At 40.0% G+C, this 21264-nt stretch overlaps 2 protein-coding genes and 1 long non-coding RNA gene across 5 annotated transcripts; 1 reads left to right on the top strand and 2 right to left on the bottom strand.

The window, feature by feature from the left end:
• Nucleotides 1-1594: 1594 nt before the first annotated feature.
• atox1 (antioxidant 1 copper chaperone) lies at nt 1595-3880 on the bottom strand. The gene is made up of 4 exons (XM_049755353.1): nt 3722-3880; nt 3013-3088; nt 2223-2353; nt 1595-1950 (listed from the first exon to the last, which is right to left on the bottom strand). Exons 1-3 carry the CDS (start codon nt 3725-3727, stop codon nt 2229-2231), a joined length of 207 nt encoding a protein of 68 aa, XP_049611310.1. The 5' UTR covers nt 3728-3880; the 3' UTR covers nt 1595-1950; nt 2223-2228.
• Nucleotides 3881-4402: 522 nt separating this feature from the next.
• LOC125989248 (uncharacterized) lies at nt 4403-7474 on the bottom strand. The gene is made up of 3 exons (XR_007488636.2): nt 6847-7474; nt 6681-6746; nt 4403-6595 (listed from the first exon to the last, which is right to left on the bottom strand). It is a non-coding gene; the product is annotated as an uncharacterized lncRNA (long non-coding RNA).
• A 150-nt stretch (nt 7475-7624) lies between these two features.
• On the top strand, nt 7625-20615 carry mbnl3 (muscleblind-like splicing regulator 3). 3 transcript variants are annotated; one of them, XM_049755280.2, is made up of 7 exons: nt 7628-8425; nt 12966-13130; nt 13712-13915; nt 13981-14205; nt 14633-14780; nt 15081-15181; nt 15745-20615. In XM_049755280.2, exons 1-7 carry the CDS (start codon nt 8252-8254, stop codon nt 15760-15762), a joined length of 1035 nt encoding a protein of 344 aa, XP_049611237.1. In that variant the 5' UTR covers nt 7628-8251; the 3' UTR covers nt 15763-20615. The 3 variants fall into 3 exon arrangements, with proteins under 3 accessions (XP_049611252.1, XP_049611237.1, XP_049611243.1); XM_049755286.2 differs by having other exon boundaries at nt 7630-8425; nt 15742-20615; XM_049755295.2 differs by lacking the exon at nt 15081-15181 and having other exon boundaries at nt 7625-8425; nt 15742-20615.
• The last annotated feature ends 649 nt before the right edge of the window (nt 20616-21264 follow it).

The raw sequence follows: 21264 nt of genomic DNA, 5'->3' as shown, positions 1-21264 counted from the left end.
TTGTTCATTTTCATTCATTCCTATTTGTCACAAAAAAAAGTACGTGGAAAAAGTGCCTTATTCATTTCAAACCGCAATAATGAGCAGTTGAATTACTTTTCAAAACAGTTCAGCCCTAATCAGAAGTATGATTCCGTCTTTTCGTCTTGGCACGAAATTCCCAGTAGTTGGGTCGTTGATGAGAAAAACTTTCAAACTGAGGGTGAAAAAAAGTCACTTGAGCCATTTTGCTGCAAACAACAGCTGCAAACAGGAAATGAGCAGCTGTCTCCTGTTCGTGGGAATTAATTGAAGATTTATTCGTTCATGTATCATTGTTATCATCTTAAAATTAAGTGCCAAGCGTTGCGGCCTCTTTTGACCTCTGAACCTCGACAGCCAGCGTGCTTGTCCCTTCGGATCCCATTGCTGGCTACTTTGTTTATTGTTGACTTATTTGTTATTTATTGCCGGCGCCTGGGCCGTAAGCATAAATCACGGCGCTTCCTCATATAAATGTCAGCGTGCACGGGCAAGCTCATAAAGCTCTAATTTGATCGCCGTTCATGTGGGGATGCGGCGTGAATAAACGGCGGGCCTCTTCAATCATAGTTTTCTGCATCCTGTCACAAGACCCCCTGGACACACATCCATCAGGCTGATGATAAGACCCACCCACTAGCGGCCGTTCAAATGCACAGCAGGCTCCTGATTGGCCGTCTCCCCACGCGCATGCATTTAATTGGTTTATCTGTCATCTAAATTGAGGTGGTCCTTGAAATCACTCATTTTCTCTGCTTTTCTGCGTTTTGAGGTTCAAAAGGAGAATGTGTTTGTTATATTTACTATTCACGATCCCTAAAGGTAGGGTTAGAACTCATTTTTGTCACAGGCTGCATTGTAGTCATAGTTTCCTTCGGAGGGTCATTATGACTGTGAACCCAAATTAATGTATGAACATATATATTCTTCATATTACATATAATGGAAGCTACAAAACAAAGTGACAACTAATTTTCAAATCAAAGAAGGAAAAAGGGTTCAAATATTTTGAAAAGATGATTTTTAAAAGTGAAGACACTTTTCAATTTTAGTAATGACGCGTGAATTTGACAAACAATTTGTTTTTGCAGGCCACATAAAATGATGTGGCGGGCCGTATCTGGCCTCCGGGCTTTGACTTTGACACATGTGCCAAAAGGTAACATGATTATTTCATGCTGATACTTGATAGTGCTGCCATCAGCCAGCACAACAACGCAGCTGCAATTTAACCCAGAGCACTGCTGATGCACATAAATGAATTTTTTGTCATCATTCACAATTGCATAGTAAGAAATTTTAATATCGTGTCCTTTGATGGCTTGTAACACAAAATTAGTTTACATTAACTTTAAAATATTCTTGGACTCGGGTGCAAAATATTGTGTTTGGGGATATGCCTACTTACAAATATTCAAAGTTGCTGTGCTACTACCAGCAGCTAATCTGTGCTAACATGAGCCCAAACAGCTAAGGGTGACAAATTGAGGTTTCTGATAGTTGAAGACAACAAACAAAAGAGCAGCAGATACAAGCTGGGCATGTCAAACATATCAATAAAAACATGAAAATCAGAGCATTTTGAATTTTATTGCGTTCATATCGTACAATTCACAAGTAGGACATGGAATTAATTTTTCCTTGCTACAAAAATCTGTAAATTTGTTTTTTTTAGTGTTAGCTGATCAATAAGAAGTCAAACCGAGCAATCAGATCATAAGTTGTAGAAGTGATAGAAAAAAAATAAAAAATCTGGACATAACGACTGACTGCTTTAGCGCGGAATGCATGAAGGTGTGCAAGAAAAAATGATTGTTCTTTAAATTAAAGAAAGAATGTCGGCAACAAAGACAAACTTATGAGAGTTGCTCCTACAACGTCCATGATTGAAGCTCGTTCCTTCATTTGGCACCACCGCAAAATCTTTGTCTTTGAAAAACAAAAGCAACAGCAGAAAGAACAAGTTAACACACCATGCCACTGTATGTCGGGTTTTTGGGTATACAGTAATCCCTCGTTTATCGCGGCTAATTAGTTCCAAGACCACCCGCAATATGTGAAAATCCACAAAGTAGTGTCACCCTTTTTTTTTTCCACATACATACATTGTTTGTGTATCAAGAATTGTACATTAAAGCATATAAGTGCATATGTTATCATTAGAACATTAAATAATAGTTTCAAACATACGGTGGAGTCACCTGTTTTTATTTAGTGCCCTTGTAGGTGACTTGTTTGCCGCACTTCTTTAGCGTCTCCAGCAGAACGTCGGCGTCCTTGTCCGACTCGATCCACACCAGCTGATTCGGGAGGTCGATTTCAAACTTGACATCTTCGGAAATCAACCCACGTACGTTTTGTCAAATCATGTTCGTAACACTGAGCAGTTTGCACATTAAGAAGACTGTACTTTTTTTTTTTAGATAAATGAAAAAAAAATAAGTAAACAAACAAATAAATTAATGCACATTAAAATCCATCCATTTTGTGCATCACTTAAGTTGTACACATTTGTTGAATGAAAAGATTATCTAAATATGATACAATAAACAGTTGTTAAGGATGACGGATAATTTAATTGACTTAACTTTTGCTTATCAGATGTATTGTATACACTTAAAGGCACTAATATGACAACTAATAACAATGACTTTTGATCTGATTGGTTATTTCTGGACATATAATCCCAGTTGTTTACTTTCTTACATGTTTCTTGATTGAGTCGTACAAGTTACAGGACCGATTAATCCTGACAAGAGTTTTGAAATGATTTATCTTGGTTTCATATTTTTTACAATATTTTTAATTATTATTTCCATTTTCACTTTGACCATTTTTCCAAGCATATCAGAGCAGAAACATGTAAAGGAAATACCACAGGATAAACACTAAGGATTATTTTACAAAGAGATCCGACAGTGGGACTTTGGCAGTTGAAAAACCAGTGGAACTGGTAAATATTGATATGGACGTACTGGGCCTTTGTCTCACCTTCCAACCTGTTGAGGATTCGGCTGACGGCACCCGAACATCCTTCACACGTCATCGCCACTGCAAACTCGTGTTTCTGCCAAAACACAGAGAAATTCATGAAACATTTTATTCAACTTTTGTTCCAATCAGTGACACAGTCATTGTTTCTTGGTTTGTTCCAGTGGCACATTTTCTAAACTGGTCATTCCCTGTGAGGGACGATTACGTTACTCATTACTGTGGCTCCAAGCCTGCAAAGATTATTTATGATTGTTATTATATTATGATCTATTATTATTTATGTAACATATTATATCAATCTCAAGTCAAACAATTGAATCTAAACAATTGTGCCATTATCTATATAATATATATAATCTAGTAAATTTGACCAAATTGTTGTACCTATAAATTGGAGTCATGTTATAATAAAATTTGCATTCAAAGAAACGTTGATTAAAAACACAAATGCAATACAGCTGACTCGGAAGCAAACTACTTTATCAGCTTACAACCAGCTTTTCGAGACTTGCAGCTAAATGAAGCTAAATGAAACAAACTCGACATATTTGCCAGTTTGTCGTAAACACTGAGCAACTGTTAGGTATCAAAACAAATGGTTGCTAGCTTAGCAGCAACACCGCCGCTATAGGCAAACTATGCTAATCCAACATTAAAAAAACATTTGCAGATGTTATTGCGATATAAATATGTCGAGAGAACTTACGGGCATGTTTATGATTTTGTGGCGCGTTCCAATTAAAAAAAAAATCACTTTTACCACCGAGTGACAAAACACAAACAAACAAACCACCAGCTAACTCTGGTTGAATAGTCAAGCTAACAATAACCAATGATTGAACAAAAGGTTCCGGTTAGTTTTGCAAATTTCTATAGCTGCGGCATGTAAAAGCAAAATACAAATCTATATACTCTTATTTTTTATCTGCTTATAATAAACACGTTTTTCTATTCAAAATCATACCATCAATAATTCTGAACCTAACTTTTATTTTGTTGACCATTTTCTTTTCCTGATAATTATGATGCCATTACGGCCACCTTGACGTTGTCCCCTTTCGTACATTTTGCAAAGGTATCCAAATATATCTTTAAGGACTAAAACAATTTTTTTTCTTTAGTCATAAGTACCGTTCTAGAGGCTGGTCAAGTCAAAACAACAGAAAAAATATGAACAATTTTTTTACAATTGTCATTTCGACAAAAGTCAAAAACTAGTTGGATTAAATAAAAACGTAGTTATTGTGATTACTGTCAAATATAAAAAAAGGGTAACAAAAAACCACTGACATCGTTGTTTAGATTTTAGGGTATATCTATCACTTTGTACATTTATTTTCAAATATGCTCTGATTCCCCAATGAACCACTAGAGAGAGCCCGCATACTTAAACTTGTGCAGTTCTGCCTTTGGTTGTCAAATCAAACAGCAATTATTTTGCGAATCGAATTGATCGTTTAGAGATCTTGTTCATTCTAAAATCATACGGTCAACCCCGTCGATAGTAGCGCTTTCACACAAAAACAAACACTATTACAACATTAGATTATGATGATAACTCGAAAACAACAAAGGAAATATACGAATTTGTTGACAACACAGCATTTTTTCAGAAAAATAGGTAATTTAATTAAATTACACCCAAAAATGTATTTTTCCATTTGCATTGATTCATTCTGTTTTCGTCCTTGTTTCTCAGGGTCACAAACTTCACCACCGCATCTTCCCCTCGCGTAGACACACACACATTTTTTTTTTTTTGTCTCATTCACACGCGTGCACATTTAACAATAACAGTTAAAAGAATGGATGTTTACATCATTTTAAAAAAAAATCCAAAGACTTCATCAGATCATATTACTTCAAAACATTAAAGGAAATTATAACGTGTATTCAATTAAAGTGTGTTTTTACGTCACATGATGGGCACTTAATTTTCCACATAAGCGCCAAAAACGCCATCGTTTGGCATCAACGCTACTACGCTGTGGAACCTGGTACATTTGCCCACTTCTGTTGACTGGGTCACAACATACAAGGCTCAACTCAGTGCAACAAGAAATATTTAGTCTTGGAGACGCACAAAGGCCTTGAGGACAAAAGTGCACACACATAAATAGATGAACAGGTACACGTGGAGAAAAACCAAAAACGAACTCTGGTTTCAGAACCGTGCTTGGAATTCTGAGAGGCCTTGAGAGACATGAGGTTGCCTTTTGTAAAAATTAAACTTCACTTCCCAAGCAAGTTTGTCTTTGCCATTGCCTCTTCGTTGCCAGGTTGCCACAGTTTTTTCCACGTGCGGCTCGCTAGGAACACTCCCGTTTTTCCCCAACGCCGCCGATTCAAGGTCATGGTGAGACATTTCACATCCGACACAAAGACAAATACTTTGCTACTTTTAAATACTGAATAAACAGTATCCGTTTAGGAACAAGCTGTCCTTGGACATGTACTCACATGTGCGTTTATAGGAAAAATGCGAGTTGAGATACTAAGCATCCTCCCTTTTTTGCCATTTAAAGGTCAAACTTTTGTTGTTGTTGTTATGTGGTAGTCATCTGTCATCAAATTGTTAATCTGTACAAATTCCAGGTATTTTCATCATAAACTAGATGAATTGTTTATGTGTTCCCAAACACAATAGCTCATAATTACGAACACTCCTATACGGGAAGTTCAAACTGTTATTGCAGTAAATTCTTACGAATGGTCTTGTAGTTTTGTCTTGATAGCTTCTTATCTTGTTTTACAAAATCGGCATCTTTATTCAAAAATGATATGAATTTAAATAGGTAATTTTTGAAGGAGTATAGTGGTAAGGAGGACTGAAAGAGCCCAAATGACACCAATAAATGTTTGAATGAAATGTCATTGATTATTTAACAGTGTTGTGTTTAAAATGTTCTTTGTGAACTATGAATTAAACAGGCAAAATGCACCTGTTTTGATCCATCTTGGCGGGTGGCCATTTTGTCACGTCTTTTCGACTGAAAATGACATCACGGTTGCCAGCCAATCTCAAGTGGCGGTTCAGCTTCGGAAAACTAGTGAGCTGTGTTTGGCTGTGACCTGAGATCTGAAATCATAGACCCCTATAGATCCCTTCAAAGTTTCAAAACAATGTCTAGAGACCCCAATGACAAATTTTATGATACAATCAGCGGAACACAATGACTGATCTACTTCTCACACATTTCCAAAAGGGCTAAGACACCATTATACATTAGCATCAAGCTCCTCTTCCATTTCTTGAGGTGATGTCATATGATTATCTTCTATTTTTCGACAGTAAGAGACTGTACTTCTAAATCTCCCCCATTGTAAAATCAACATGTGGACCGACCATGGTTGTACTTTGCCACTGTGGAGGAAAAATAGCACTCAGTGAAAGGGAGGAGTCGTCATGGAAACATCTGCAGCCATTGGCCGTCTGCTCGTCGCTTCTGGTTGACTGAAGCATCCGATTGGCCTGCCTCCTTTCTTTCCACCTTTTTTCATCCTCCTGGTTAGTCTGTGCCTGGCTGCTCGGGCGTTAATCATCGGCGAGGGCCTCTTGTCAAGGACGCCGCCTGTCTCGCTGCATGTGATTCATGTCACGTTTTAGTCAGTGGCTGTTTTAGGATGAGTGAATGAATCCAAACAGCGAATAAACAAATGATTACCTCAGAATAGTTCAGTTGTGTTTGACTTATGCCACATTTTATCCATTGGAGTCCATCTATTGAGACCTATCCCCGTCCCCAAATAAATAGCGACATTGGCTTCTTCACAGAAGTGTGCATTTCGCAATGCAAAGGTAGCGCAACATTTTATTTGAAAATTACTCACCTCTCAAATCTTAGCATCTCTTAGCCTTCAAAAGTGCATCAGCGTCAGGGATCACGTATACCGGCGATTGTCAACCGGTGTCTCGTGACCTTTTAGTGGCCTGTGGCGGTATTGCAGGTGGTCTCCGAAATTGGAAATGGGTAACAATTGTAACATTTTGAAAAATGAAATGGATTTATTATTTAGACTTTATTTATTTTCCATTTTATTTCTATGAATCATTTACCCATCCAAATTATGTCAAATATTGCTGCGATTCCTAAAAGAGACATAAAGACGCAAAAAATAGCCTGTATAGCTCTATCCTCCTTCGGTGCAAAATAAAATAATAATCCACCAAAGCAGTGGTCCCCGAGTTGCTTCTTCATTATAATGTTGGTCTCTTGGTCCAAACCAGTTAAAAACCCCTGACATACAGTAAGTATACAGACAATCTCAGAATGTCAAGCAAGTGGTTGTGCTTGAGCCCTCCAGTGGACAAACAAGGAACAACAGTTATATTGAGAAGTAGCAGTGAATGTTATCTATCGTCACGAGCCACGTTGGACTCCCTGGTGGGCCGAATATTCTCTCTCTCTCTCTCTCTCTCTCTCTCTCTCTCTCTCTCTCTCTCTCTCTCTCTCTCTCTCTCTCTCTCTCTCTCTTTCTCTCTCTCTCTCAGTCGCCGCCGCCTTTCCAGTTTCTTCCTGCCGCCCTCCCTCTTTCGTTCGGCAGGTCCCCTCCCTGTCTGTTTGTCGTCGCTTGTTTCTTTCCTCCCCTTCCTACCTCGTGGTCCTCATCAGCACCCTCCTTCTCTTCCGCCTTCAACGCCGCACAATCTTTAGCTGGCAGTGCTCCATTTCTTCTGTTAGCCAACGCGTTTTTCGGGCCGTTTTTAAAGCCACGGAGACCAGAAAGGGAAATATGCAAACGGGGCTAAAGTAAAAGGTGGAAGTGGGACGTGAGGAGTCGTCTGACGCCTTTTTATACCCTTTCCCCCACCCCTGGATGAGGGCGTCACGGTGCCCGCTAGCCTGGAATGCAGACTCCATTTGAACGAGCTGCACCTATTTGTCTTGGACGTTTCAAGGACGCGGACCTGCCAAGTGACTTTTTGGGACAAACGCGCACTGCGGTGACTGCCTCTGTCTCAGCATGTTGACGTGAACGGAGTAGCGACGCAGGGTGGGCCTGGCACTGGCACCCCACCTCCACATCCCCTCCCCACCATGCCACACATGATATCCTCAGAGTAGTTTAGTTTATTCGCCCCCCATGGACTCTGCTATCTCATCCCTGTCCAACTTCAGCTGTTACTTTTCCCAGGAAGAGCCAATAAAACACAGCACCGCTCCGCAGAAATCCCCGTGGACATTTTCCATCCGCGCATCGTCGTTTCCAGTTGCTCCAGTGAGTTTGCTCGGTCATGGCGGTGAGTGTGAGCCTGGGCCGGGACACCAAATGGCTGACCCTGGAAGTGTGCCGCGAGTACCAGAGAGGCACCTGCTCGCGCTCGGACGCCGACTGCAAGTTTGCTCACCCGTCGCGTAGCTGTCATGTGGACAACGGCAGAGTCATCGCCTGCTTCGACTCGCTCAAGGTAAACGAGCGGCGGACAGCAAAATATTTGCGCTGTCACTCGGGTTGACCTGCAGGTGCCTCGCTGTTTACCTTTGGCAGGTGGTTTTCGTTGAACCATCTGGTTTGCTAGCTACGTTGGCTTAGGTATTAATACTTCACCTTTAATCCGTTGCAGAGCATGGAAAAAATCCTAACACGTAAACCATTTTATATTTTGTGCCCAGGAACCAGGTTGGCATGAGTTGTGTTGCGTTTAGACAAAACGTGTGCTTTGCAGCACCCATTTACGTTCTTGGTGACAGGGAACTACTGCTGCTGATTTTTAAATGCAATTATTGTTTCCTTTTTGGGGCGGGATGTGGTTTCATATTTTACTCCAAGACATTTTTTTTTACTTGTGGCAATCATAATTTTGGGTTAAACCCACTCCCTTATATTTTAACAGGCATCATTCATTTGCAGAGTTTAGTTATTTGTGGCCCAGCCTGGTACAATTCACCGATTGTGTGTTAAAGTGAGTTGAGGGGGTTCATCTACAAAATGTAGTGCTTTGACACCTTGTTGTGGCACTTTGTTAAAGTGAATTGAGTGGCACCACTGCTCATTTCTATAATCTTGTGGCACTGTAATGCCAGGCAATATGAGTGGAGGGGTTTTATTTAGACAGATATAGTGCTTTGCCGCCATCTGGTATGAATGCTGCTGGAAACCTGAATTTCTTAACGGGGATCAATAGTCTCTCTCTATCTCTCTCTCTCTGTCTCTCTCTCTCTCTCTCTCGTCACAAATGTATGTTGAAGTGAGTTCAGAAGTTTTATCTTGCTGAACATTTGGATTTGAACACAAAGCAAAAGAAATCTACAGCTCATCGCTTCAATACAATCAAACAGGTTCATCCTACAATCCTTGGGCAGCTTCAGTTTGGCTCTCCTCCAAGCGCCACATTCAGGTGTGTCTTTTTCATCACGTCGACTCATTTGCTCGCGCATGGCCCAGGAATGTGCTGGCAAATATGAGCCGAGGAGAGTCTCCTTAAATGTGCATGGGTGTCGGCCAAAACTGAATTTTGGAAAACACCTAGCGCTCCTATGCTAGTATGATCAGGAAATTGTCCCGTAGTTGGATAATAGGTTACAAGAATTCTGATACTTCATTTGTAATGAATCGTTTGTGTGCCAAAATATTTCAGTCACATTTGGTGTCAAATAGTGAATTTGACAGTCACGTCCTTACGTGGGCCTGTGCATCCTCAATTTTCATCGCAACGGCGCTTGTGACTCACACGCCTTTCCCACACAGCCGCAACCCAAAGCGCTGGAAAATGTTGCTTTACTGCTTTCAGGTTTTCGATGACTTGGTCAGTGGAGACATTTACGGCTGCGTTGTGATTCGAGGTACAAGCTTTCCCTTTATTCGGCGCCCTCATTTGTTACAGCCGCATATGCATACATCCACATTCAATGCCATTTGGGCAAAACATGCACATTAAGTTGTTGCAAGGATGTGCAAGCTTCAGTGCCACAATTAAAATGTAAATGGACACCAAGTTGTTTGCGTCAATCTATGAATGAAAAAAAACTTTTTCTTAAAAAGGCGACCTCGAAAACCCACGGGTTGCTTCAGCAAAAATAATAGAAGAATTGGTATTAACATAAAAAAAAGGTATTTACAAACGGCATCACGTTAAAAAAAAAAAATGGTGTGAATTATAGCGCACATTGATTTTTTTATGTACAGAAAATATTGTACCTGATTAATAAGAATAATAATCAGAATTAGTTTCAAAATAAAATAGCTCTTGTTTGTTTGGATAGATGTATGCATATGTATAATGCAAAGTGTCTTACATAGATGAGCTAACGGAAATTAGCATCAATGTTTATGGTAATTCCAACCAAACCTTCAACAATTCCCTCTTTAGCGCGTTTAGACCAGCAGCACATACAAGGACAGCTCACAATCAAAAACACCAAAACGTGTAGGTATTTCATTAACATTTGCTAGCTTGATGCTAAAATATGTAAGATGCCACGGACAGGCTAAATGCAATTAGCTAACTGCTACTTTACACACAGAGCACGGGAGCACCAACATATATGAAACAAAACAATATAAAACATTTATCATCGGCAAGTCTTGTATTCTCAAGAAGAATTACAATATCATATTTATTCATTGTGCATGCAGGGTGTCCGATAATACAATTTCTGCCCAGCTTGTGTTCAAAGTGTGCCTATGCGGGATGTTTGGTTTCCTGCTGCAAAGGAAAAGTGCGAGCCTGACGAGTGAAATCGTGCAGCATCTCAGCTCGCAGCCGCCGCTGTCTCCTTGCTTATTGAGTTTGAATGCTTTATTAGTCCATTTTTTCACGTTATGTCGTCCAGAGCAGCAGAAATGGAGAAGGCAGTGTAGAGGGGGGCCTAGCAACAGCACAGGAGTGCGTAGCCATTGGATAGTTTGATCATCCTGAGTGGCACGGCTGTTTTTAGCACTGAGCAACAGTCTGCCTCGGTATTGTTGGCATGGAGGGCAGCGAGAGGCCTGCTGCCGTTTTGCGCAGAAGGCCAGGAGGACGCGTTGGAGGCCTGCCTTGTGGAACGAGACATTTACAAAATTGGTTTACCGTTCCTGTTTAATGTGTTTACACCTGTCTGATTTAAGTGCGCGCTGCGCCTGCAGATAAGATTGCGTCTTGAAATGTCGGGTGTTATTCCGATTTCCAAGAACTCAATAATTTGAACGTTGTATCACGTGACCAAACAAGTAGCCACAAGGTGGCGGAGATTCCCCGGCAGACTCTTCAACTTTTCAGTGTCTCGTTGCGTGCTTTGTTTAGCGTTTGCTGGGGCATTTGCACCAACTTGTGGCTACTTGCCCGATTATGTGATACAACTGAGTTCCTGGAAATTTAAATAACCATATCTGCAGGCTCAGGGAAGACTTAAAACAGACAGGCGCAAGAACACAAAAAATGGAATGGTAAAGGATTAGTCTAGAATTTAATTGAATGCAGTTGAGAAAATATAGTATCGCTTAATTCTCCGCAATTTGCCCCAACGTCTGACACATATTAAACTTGAGGTGCAATAAAAGATGGTTTGACAACACGGAGCGCTGAGATGGGACCATCTGTTTCCATTCTCCAACTTTATCTCATCGGTCTTGTTTGTTCAGCTTGTTGGCTACGAGGGAAATTTCACAAACTGCGGCAAATATTTTTGCATAGTTCAAAATTAATACATGTATTGGAGTCTTTTTTTGTTGTTGTGATTTTATTCGTAGAATTCTGATTAGGCTGCTGTTCTTGTTGCCCTGCCACACTTATCTAATATCCAAGTTAGCTTCATTGAACTCAAAAATGTCCATAAAGTTTTACTGGTCTAAAATTGTGACAGGTATTTATGTCATCACATCATGTACATAGGGGTCAAGCGTTTATGGCAAAGTGGTGCAAATAAGCTATATGTGCCCTGAGATTGGCTGGTGACCGCACCTCTAACTTAAGGTCACCTGAGGTCACCTGAGTCAAGTTCACCAATGACGCCAGTGAGTGCTCCAATAATTGAAAAGATTGACTTTTTTTTTTTCCTTTTTCCAGCAGTACATGGCCGCAATTGTTCTTTGCTCAGCCATAACCTTTCCAAATGCGCATCTGACCATGTACAATTTCCGAGACGGCTGGCGCGTTGTTCATAAATTATCCAGCACAAGATCCTAGGAGACCTCATTAGTGCTTAATTTTAGCAGAACTTACAAAATGCCAGCCTGTATTTAAAACCCACTCGACGCTTAGCTAACAAATCGTTCTGTTTTGTGATGATCATGAAATGGCAAGTTTGATCATTATTGATGTCGGGTTGAGTCACAGATTTATTTATTTGTCGTGTTTATTGTGTTCATATTTGGCACTGTGGTGTGTGTGTGGAGAAGTAGAAGTTCAAAAGTTGAATTATAATCACCGTCGATACTCATTTCTGGTAGCTGTCAATGGTTTCCTCATGTTGCCATTAAGCTAGCGGACTCACATAGGCCAAAATGAAATTGTTTGATTACATTTTGGTGTTTAAATGTTTAATTTGCTTTAATGTGTACGTTTTACAGTAGACTTAAACCACGAGTAACAAATAGTTTGACGTAAGTACACACTGCCTTTTATTTGAACAACTGAGCAAAACAGTCTTTGTTTTTAAACCTCAACGTGAAGTTGGTACTGGATAGTATCCTAGTGTTGGGCAGCAGAAGCTAAGGAATACTTTTAAAAAGTGTGTTTTGATAGGTTTACACTTGTTAAAGTGTGTGGGACGGGTAAAAGGATCTTTTCACTTTTGACAAGGAGCACCAACTGGGCATTAACCCTTTAAGTTATTCTGTTAAGATTTCCGAGATTGACGACACAAGTGCTCCTTTGCTTCGAGGTAGTTTGAGCAATTTGATGCTTGAAATCAAATCTGCTCCTGTCGTGTTTATCTTTTGCGGTGGCCATAATGTTCCATAAAGCAATTTCTGGTCTAGCGTTTGGAGGCTCATCAGTGTGTCGCTTTTCCTGTTCTTTTATTCAGGGCCGCTGCGCGCGAGAGAACTGCAAGTACCTGCATCCTCCTCCACACCTCAAAACCCAGCTGGAGATTAACGGCAGGAACAACCTGATCCAGCAGAAGGCCGCTGCCGCCATGTTGGCTCAACAGATGCACTTCATGCTACCTGGAGCGCAACTGCAGCCTATGGTGCGTCCCCAAATACGACATTCTTATTTCTTAAAATGTTGTGGCATTAACCCTTTTATCTCATTGGATATGGGCAGACCCACCTGACATAAGTGAAAGTCTAAATCCGGAAAAAAATCATTTGTGATGGTAATGCTAGCATATAATGCAAATCACTCTAGATGAGCTCATGGATATTAGCATCGCTATGACATTAATCATACCGCAGTCTCTGCGAGAACGATTATTAAATCTGCAAATGTTTACACTCCGTATTTTACAGTGAAGCTCAGTGCTGCACAGTGTGGCGCAACATATTACTACACTGAAAGTGTTCAACTGTATTTGAATGTTGTTTACTGTAAAGAGATCTGCAAAATATGCCATTTACTGCAACTGATGTCCAACTGACGTCTCATCACTGAAAAAAACTCTTAAGTTAGGGCACTCTTATGTCAAGGTGCCACTATAAAGAATATACTATTTATGACATTTTTGTTTGGTGGTAATGCTGCAAGAGTTTGGACTGTACAATATGTTAATTGGCTCAGTAAATATCGTGAGGCAATGACGTAACAAACGTCGTTTTCTGAAACCCACAGACAACGTTCTCTGTGACTCCCTCGCTGGCGAATAGTCCCAGTATGCCATTTAGTCCCTACCTAAACCACATGGGCCCGAGCATGGGCTTGATGCCTGACCTGCTGCCCAGCACTCCCCTGCTGGTCCCTGGAAGTCCAACCGGCCTGTCTGCCATGGGCAATGCTGCGGCCGCGCCCAAACACTCCCGCACCGATAAGCTGGAGGTATGGCACCGATGTGTTCCTTTGGCGCACATTGAAAGGTAAACACGGGTCGCGGTTTGTCGCAGGTTTGTCGCGAATTCCAGCGTGGGAACTGCACTCGCGGGGAGAGCGACTGTCGCTATGCGCACCCCCTAGAGGCCGCCATGGTGGATTGCAATGAGAACTGTGTGATCGTTTGCATGGACTACGTGAAGGGACGCTGCGGCCGGGACAAGTGCAAATACTTTCACCCTCCTACTCACCTGCAGGCCAGGATCAAGGCTGGACACAATACGGCTTCTGCCGCCTTGGTGAGTCAACACCATAAGGAGAGCGCTATTTAGGGGCTCAGTTTGTGAATTCGATTAGATTCAAACCCTGTGATAATGTGCTGCTACACATAAAAGAAATGCATAGAGAAAAAAATTCAAAATATTTTCATCACATCTGCCTGTTTTAATTCTAGCCTTATCCCTAAAGTCAGTTGAGGTCACATTAGCGCTAACATCACACTGCAGCGTCCTCTGGTGGCCAGTTTTTTTTTTTTTTTAAACATAAGCGTATATTTTACATTCACTCCATTCAAGGTTTACTTTGAAACTAACAAGTACAACTAAAGAGGATGATTATACATTGTTCATTCAAATACCAAAAACTCTTCCATCACCATTCATTCGTATGAGTTTGAAAGTGGAGCTACTCTAATGCTATTTGATGCTCTGCGGTGGGTGTGGTCAGGGTGTTCCGGCAGGAGGCGTGCAGTCGCTACCAAAGAGGCAAATGTTGGACAAGAGCAACGGCGCCCCCGTCTTCAACCCCAACATGTTCCACTACCAGCAGGCCCTTGCCAGCATGCAGCTGCAGCAGCCGGCCTTCATCCCTACTGGTGAGTGAGCACCTGCGGCGCAGGCCCCTCAAAAAAGGCATTTTTTTTCCCCCTCACAATCCCTACGCCGATCCAACATGTAACTCGTAGTCCATTTTGAATACAATTGTCAGATATTGCCGTCTGATCACATTGTATGACTATTTGTTGCTAAACTTAATACTTTGGCTTTTATTTTGTTTGCATGTCCGGCGATACGCCTAAAATCATCCTGCCAATGTGGCTTCACCTGTTGCCATGGTAACCGTCTCATTCCTGTTCCTCCCCTCATCCTCATCTTCTTGTCTGCCTGAATAAAAGTTACCATGATGCACGGCGCCCCCGCCTCCTCCTCCGCCGTTTCGTCGGCCTCCAGCGCAGTCGCCGATGTTCCTTTCACTGAATCCGCCACCTCCGATCAGGTTTGCCTTTGTCTTGTCTTTTAATCCGACTCTTTAGTATGGAAAGCCCTTCAAGCATATATTCCTTTTCATTTCATATCTTCATATTTTTTTGAACTGTTAGGATGTATGTATATCGGAAGGAATGACTGGGGAATTGTAGTTTCATGTACTACATCAATTTTACGTCGTCCTCATTTAGTGAGGACTAAGTTAAAGTTAGACTTAGTGGTTTGGAACGAAATGTTAGCTGTGTTAAAATGTTGTCTAAATGTTTGCTCTTCTTTGTTCACTTAATGTGTCATTTGATCATATGAGCGTTACTGGCCGTCCCATCCGGCCTTCTTTTATGGCTTCCTCCTCATCTTACCATTATTCAGACGTTAGATAAAACAGAAAACGTGTTCATCTTGCTAATGCTAAGTACAAGCCACAATAATGTTAGCTAACCACTGACCATGGATGTGCGCGTGTTTAGCTGAACACACGTTAAATGGCAACAGCTAGCTCCTCAGTTGTGCCTTTTTGCACCTTTTCTATATTTAAGGACTAACAACTTCTCTCCTCTTTGTGTCTCCCAGTAGAGCTTTCCGAACTTGTGACTCCCGAGCCGGTGGAGCTCCAGTGCATCCCCATGAATATGGAGGCCCACCTGTATCCTGTTCCCGAACTGCTGATGGGGGCTCTCGTGGCCTTGGATTCAGTAAGCCTTTCTCCAAATGCTACTTGAGGCCCTACCCAACCCCTCCAAAAAAAAAAAAAAAAAGAAAAGACAAATGTGTGCCTCTTTAACTGCACGCCAACTTTAGAGGTTGCGCCACCTTCTTCTCAGCCATAATAACCGACACCTTAAAAGTGCACCACATGTGCATGCTAACTGAGCCGGAACAAGAGTTGGCTAAGTCCATTTTTGTTTTTTTACAGCAAAGGGATTTAAAGTTTTATGGCGGTGGACATTGATTTTTTTTTTTTTAAATGTATCATTTTTGGACAGAAATGCTTCTTGTTCTTACATTTTGCATTATAATTTTGGACTGACCATTTTATATATTCATATTAGATCATATTGCTGACATTGTCATCATCTTCAATGTCATAGTATCATCTCGATCAGAAGTGATAAAAAAATCTAAATATGTTCTCCATAAAAAAACTGAGGGGTTAATGTGGGGAAAACAGATTAAAACAAAATATAAATAAATATTGGGGGTAAAAAAAAATATGAACTGTACTTTGCAGTTGTTATACCACTAATCACCACTAGATAGCACACTCGCCTACTTTCTTTTGATTCTTCTACAAATCTTGGAAGCTCACTTTTGAAGCTACAGAAATGAAAGTTGGCCCAGTATTTCACTGGTAGCTTCAGAAACGCGCTAATAGCAATTGTGGACTTGAAAACTTGATTTTGACCAGTCTTCATCTGAATATGACAACAATGGCGTTAGCCCACTCTGGTTCTTGGTAGCTCAACAAAATATAAGACACAGACAAAGAAGAGGAAAGGATAGTTAGACTCATCTCAAAGCCAACCTTGTGAATGTTGATAACCAACAGAGGGAAGATGGAGACGAGTTGAATGGCAGTCTTCTGACAAACTATCACAATGTGTTTGCGGATGGCCTTGCGTGTAAATCCTTCTATGTTTCATTTGTGCGATAGTCACTTGTGCTTAGAATGTTGACTTCATTGGGATTTTGATTTTAGCTGCAGAGGAGACGTCATGCAAACGCAAAACAATGTTCAGGGAATATACACTCACTGTCATATATTTAAAAAAAAAAAAAAAAACGAAAGTATATGGGATTGGTAAAAAGCCATGATATCGAGAGATTATCAATAATGAAAAAAAGTATTTATCCTGTATGACAGTGGTGCTCAAACCCCTGCTGTATAAAAAAAATAACTAAGATGAATAGAAAAGAATTTGATCATAATAGATCACATATAAATGATAACTACTGTAGTCGTAAAAAAAAATGATGGCAGGTGCAGAAATGATTGTGTTAGACTTTTATTGCATTATTATTATTATTGTTGTTGTTGTTGTTTTTATACTTGAAAGGCAGTTAAGAATGTTGACTTGTTACTTCCAACATTGCCTGGACAGTTGGACCAGTTTAAGTGGATTGGTTGTATTTTCCTACGGGAAAGTTATGCTGAAAAAAGCGTCCATTATAGTTGTGTACAGTTAAAAAAAAAAAAAAAAAAAAGCCATTCACAATAATGTTCGTGTTTCACTCAAAGTCTATCTATAAACATATCCTACTATATACACAACAATAGAATACTGAATCATTCAATCATCATCAATTAACTGATCACACGGGTGACATGACAACGGATTTGTGTTCAATGAAGATTGTAAAAGCTACATTTTGATCTCAAGACAAAAAAAAAAAGTGACTTTATGACGTTAGACTGAATGCAAACACTTCAATCGGGCCAAAGTCATCCACTATTATATGCAAGGAACTGCACCATTTAATGCAATGCTGGATTCAAATGTACATATTCACTTTTTAAATGTCATTTTCATTCTGTTTCAAAAGTTTTGGGGGTGAATGTTTGACATCATAGAATCCATTCCTGTGTTTGATGGCTCTCAAAGGGCGCTTGAAACTTGAAACAAGATCCCATCATTTTGTCAAAAGACTTTAAAGATGAACAAAATTTACAAAGGTATTGTTTTAGTTGGGTGGACATTGTGTGTCAATTGTAGCTTGCAAAATCCCTTCAATCTAAATTGTAACGTGCCTCTTTCAAATGGATTCATTGTCCCGATACTTTAAGATGAAATGTTGGATTTTGTTTTCACGCATTACATGAGAACACTTTTTAAGGCAGCTGTGCTGTTTTATTGAGTGTCAGTGTGGTAGGTTAGTATGTGCTGAAGAACGGAATAGGAGGCGTTTTAATAAATCATGTCTCGGTTTTGGTGAATGTATCCAACCCTTGGATGCGAAGAGTGGCCCTGTAAAAGATGCTGACATGGATTTCTTTGTTATGAAATCACTTTGTTGCCACGCAGAAAAGACGATCTAATTTTATTTATATAGCATTGGTCGATGTATCAGGGAGCTAATGGGGATTTTTGAAGTCAATACTTTATTTTTGTTTAAAAAACAAATATAAACAGTGGTGACAGACAGTCCACAAGTCTCCTTTTTTTTGGGGGTAGGGGTCGCTCGCTGTGCTGGCCGATGTCCATCCTCTACGAATGTGTGACCTTCACCTTGTTTGCACTTATGTACATATTAGAGAACTGTCTGACTATCCCTCCAAATGTTTATTTTGAATAAATTTAGACAAAAGAGTCTAATATAATAGTCAAGCAGTGTATTGTTAATATTACTGTACGTCTATTGAGTACAGTGGAACGCTTTTACCTAATATTCTTTTCTTTAAGTGTTCATTATTTTGGGGCTTATGTAATGCTTTTTTTTTTTATTTAAGAGGCTGTTAAATTTGAATCAAATCCTACGTTGATGTCAAATAATTGAGAGGTTTTTGAAAACTCAACGACTGTTGTTTTCTAGCAATATGACTAAAATGTAAGTTGGACGTGTTGAAGCCTATTGCTAATCTATTTCTAGCGCATAAGTAAAGTCCTAATTACGGTAAATATTTGTATTTTCTTTCATGCCTTGCTTATTTAATGAATGACTCCTAACTATTTGGTGGGGGTGGGCATTTGACAGCGGCAACATAACTCGAATATGTGCTTTATTTGGTAGCCTCTCACTTATGTATGCTAACCTAAAGTCAGAATCAGTGTAAATAGACGTACGAAAAACATCTTTAGGCCAGGTTGTAGCCTGCAAACTATCTGAAATTCATTGCATGCACGGCCAACGTGTTGATCATTTGCCTCTTAGGACCCCTTGGTAGCTGTCGCTGGCGGGTGGCTAGTGGGGGACTCCCGAGAGACGGTTGATATTAGTCCATATCAACGACATCACTAGACTGGGGCTGTCAGAAACACTAAATTGAGCACGTTCTCCCAAAACTTTGAATTTTACTCTGCGTTTTCGCCACAGTTTTGTTTTTGAACGTCGCAGCGTTAGATATCCGCTCTTTCTTTTTTTGCTCCTGCAGCCTGCCGTTTTGTTTCAATAGCGCTGCCCCCGGCTAGAGTGAGTCATCTTGATGAATTGTTTCACAGCCCTCCAACATATGAACACGAGTGCTGACAGGGAAGGGATGGAAAGCCATTTGATCATTTAGCCTGTATCTTTGAGGCCCAGTTTAAGTAAGCTGCTTGTCCTCATAAATAAAACAACATAGTGCACTAGTAGAACAACCGTGTCTTACTAGTAGTACGAATTTTTCTATGACTAATGCCTGCTGGTACGCAATACAATTAAACTGGTACCCCATGTAAACTACTGTGCTAAATTAGTAACGCCACTAGAAACCAGTACACCCTTTGTCCTCAATAAGAAGACAATTTAGTAAACTTGTACAATGACTGTGCCTTACTAATAATGTTTTTCCTACCACTCGTTCCACTTTTGACCTCTTGTGCCCAATTAAACCTTACTGATAAATGACTGCTGCGCTAGTAATACTACTAGGTCCAAATTATAGGCATGTCATGCACTAGTAGCCTACTGAACCCTACTAGTAGACAAATGGCCTGTTAGTTTTTTGCCTGTTAGTTAATTGTCTTGATGTACTTGATATCAGCTGAGTGTCCATGTACTAGTAGGCCAAACATGGCACTAGTAGTGACAGAAAAAAATTACCGAAACGCTAATCATTTTAATCGTGCACCCTAGTTCTACGGGTGTGCCGAAATGTCACACTGCATTGGTGGGGAAAACATTCCTACTAAGACACAGTCATTCTACCAGTGCGCTGAATTTTTTTACTAGTGAGTGCATACCAGTCCATGGACTTTAACTAGTAGTACAACTTTGACATACTTGTAGAACTTTGTGCTGTTAGTGAAGTAAAACTTCACGAGTTGATAATTGGGTGCTATTAGTTTTACTATGATATAAAATTCTACCATTACTGTTAACGTCCTGTGCTTCACTAGTAGTACACAGACTAGTCAACTAGTGTAGTATTGCCTCACGGATAGCATAGTTGTCCTAATGGTATGTCAAACTTGTCCTGCGACTGAGATAAAGTAGTAGCACGCAGAACTATGTGTGCCTTTAGGACACAGTAGTGGTTTTCTGTTCATATTGTCTCTTTATTTTGATACTTGTGTCCAAAATATTCAAGGAACATACTAAGTTGTAGTTGGGAAGTTTGAGAATAAGCCATATCCAAGGAAAAACTGCTGTTTATTGTTTGCCTCTGTTTCTTCTTCTTGTGCTTTTTACATGCCACGCTACTTGTCAGTTGTATACATTGTTGTTATGATCGTTATTATGACGAAGGTACCGTGCCTATTATTCTGCACTTTCTGTTTGACCTTTAATAAATACACATTGTGATCCCAGGGTGGTGTTTCTTTCATTGTTTGTGGCACTTCTTTTGTATGTTTGCGATCGTTTGTGAGTGACCAAATCTAGATATTATATAGATATTATTAATCGACTTAAACAGGGGTAGACATTTATATGATCGGGCTAATTTTGGGCCAGATTATCATGACTGAAATTGTGAATGTTAAACCGATTCAATATTTACCATTCTGCATCTTAATACATAAGAATGAATGGAAAATTTGGGATATTTTTTTTAGTTTAGTTTTATCGGTTTTAGTATTCTGTGTATTTTTTTTGTTTGTTTTTTCAAATCCATATAAGTATTGTTAATGCTTGTTTTCAGTGTCTTAAACTCCCATTACAATATGTATGATACCAGCTTCTACTTTGGGACATACAGGAATGTCAAAACACTTAAAATGATCCACAAAAGCACATGGATATCATTAATTGACAAATATTAAATCAAAGCTTTTATGCTATAATTATAACATGTTTCAGTTTTTGTAATGAATGAGCCATTGAATGCAGTATGTAAAATCAAGATCAAGAATAATTTATTGTCCCCTAATTTGTTTGGTGTGGACTCTGTGACAATTGATCACTGACTGGCCCTAAGCTAGTGAATCAGTGAATGAGATAGAAGACTACAAAAAGGAA

This window comes from Syngnathus scovelli, chromosome 1 (assembly GCF_024217435.2).
Source record: "Syngnathus scovelli strain Florida chromosome 1, RoL_Ssco_1.2, whole genome shotgun sequence".
Taxonomy (NCBI): domain Eukaryota; kingdom Metazoa; phylum Chordata; class Actinopteri; order Syngnathiformes; family Syngnathidae; genus Syngnathus; species Syngnathus scovelli.
Note: the sequence above shows the minus strand (reverse complement) of the source record. Positions and strands in the feature narration are given on the sequence as shown.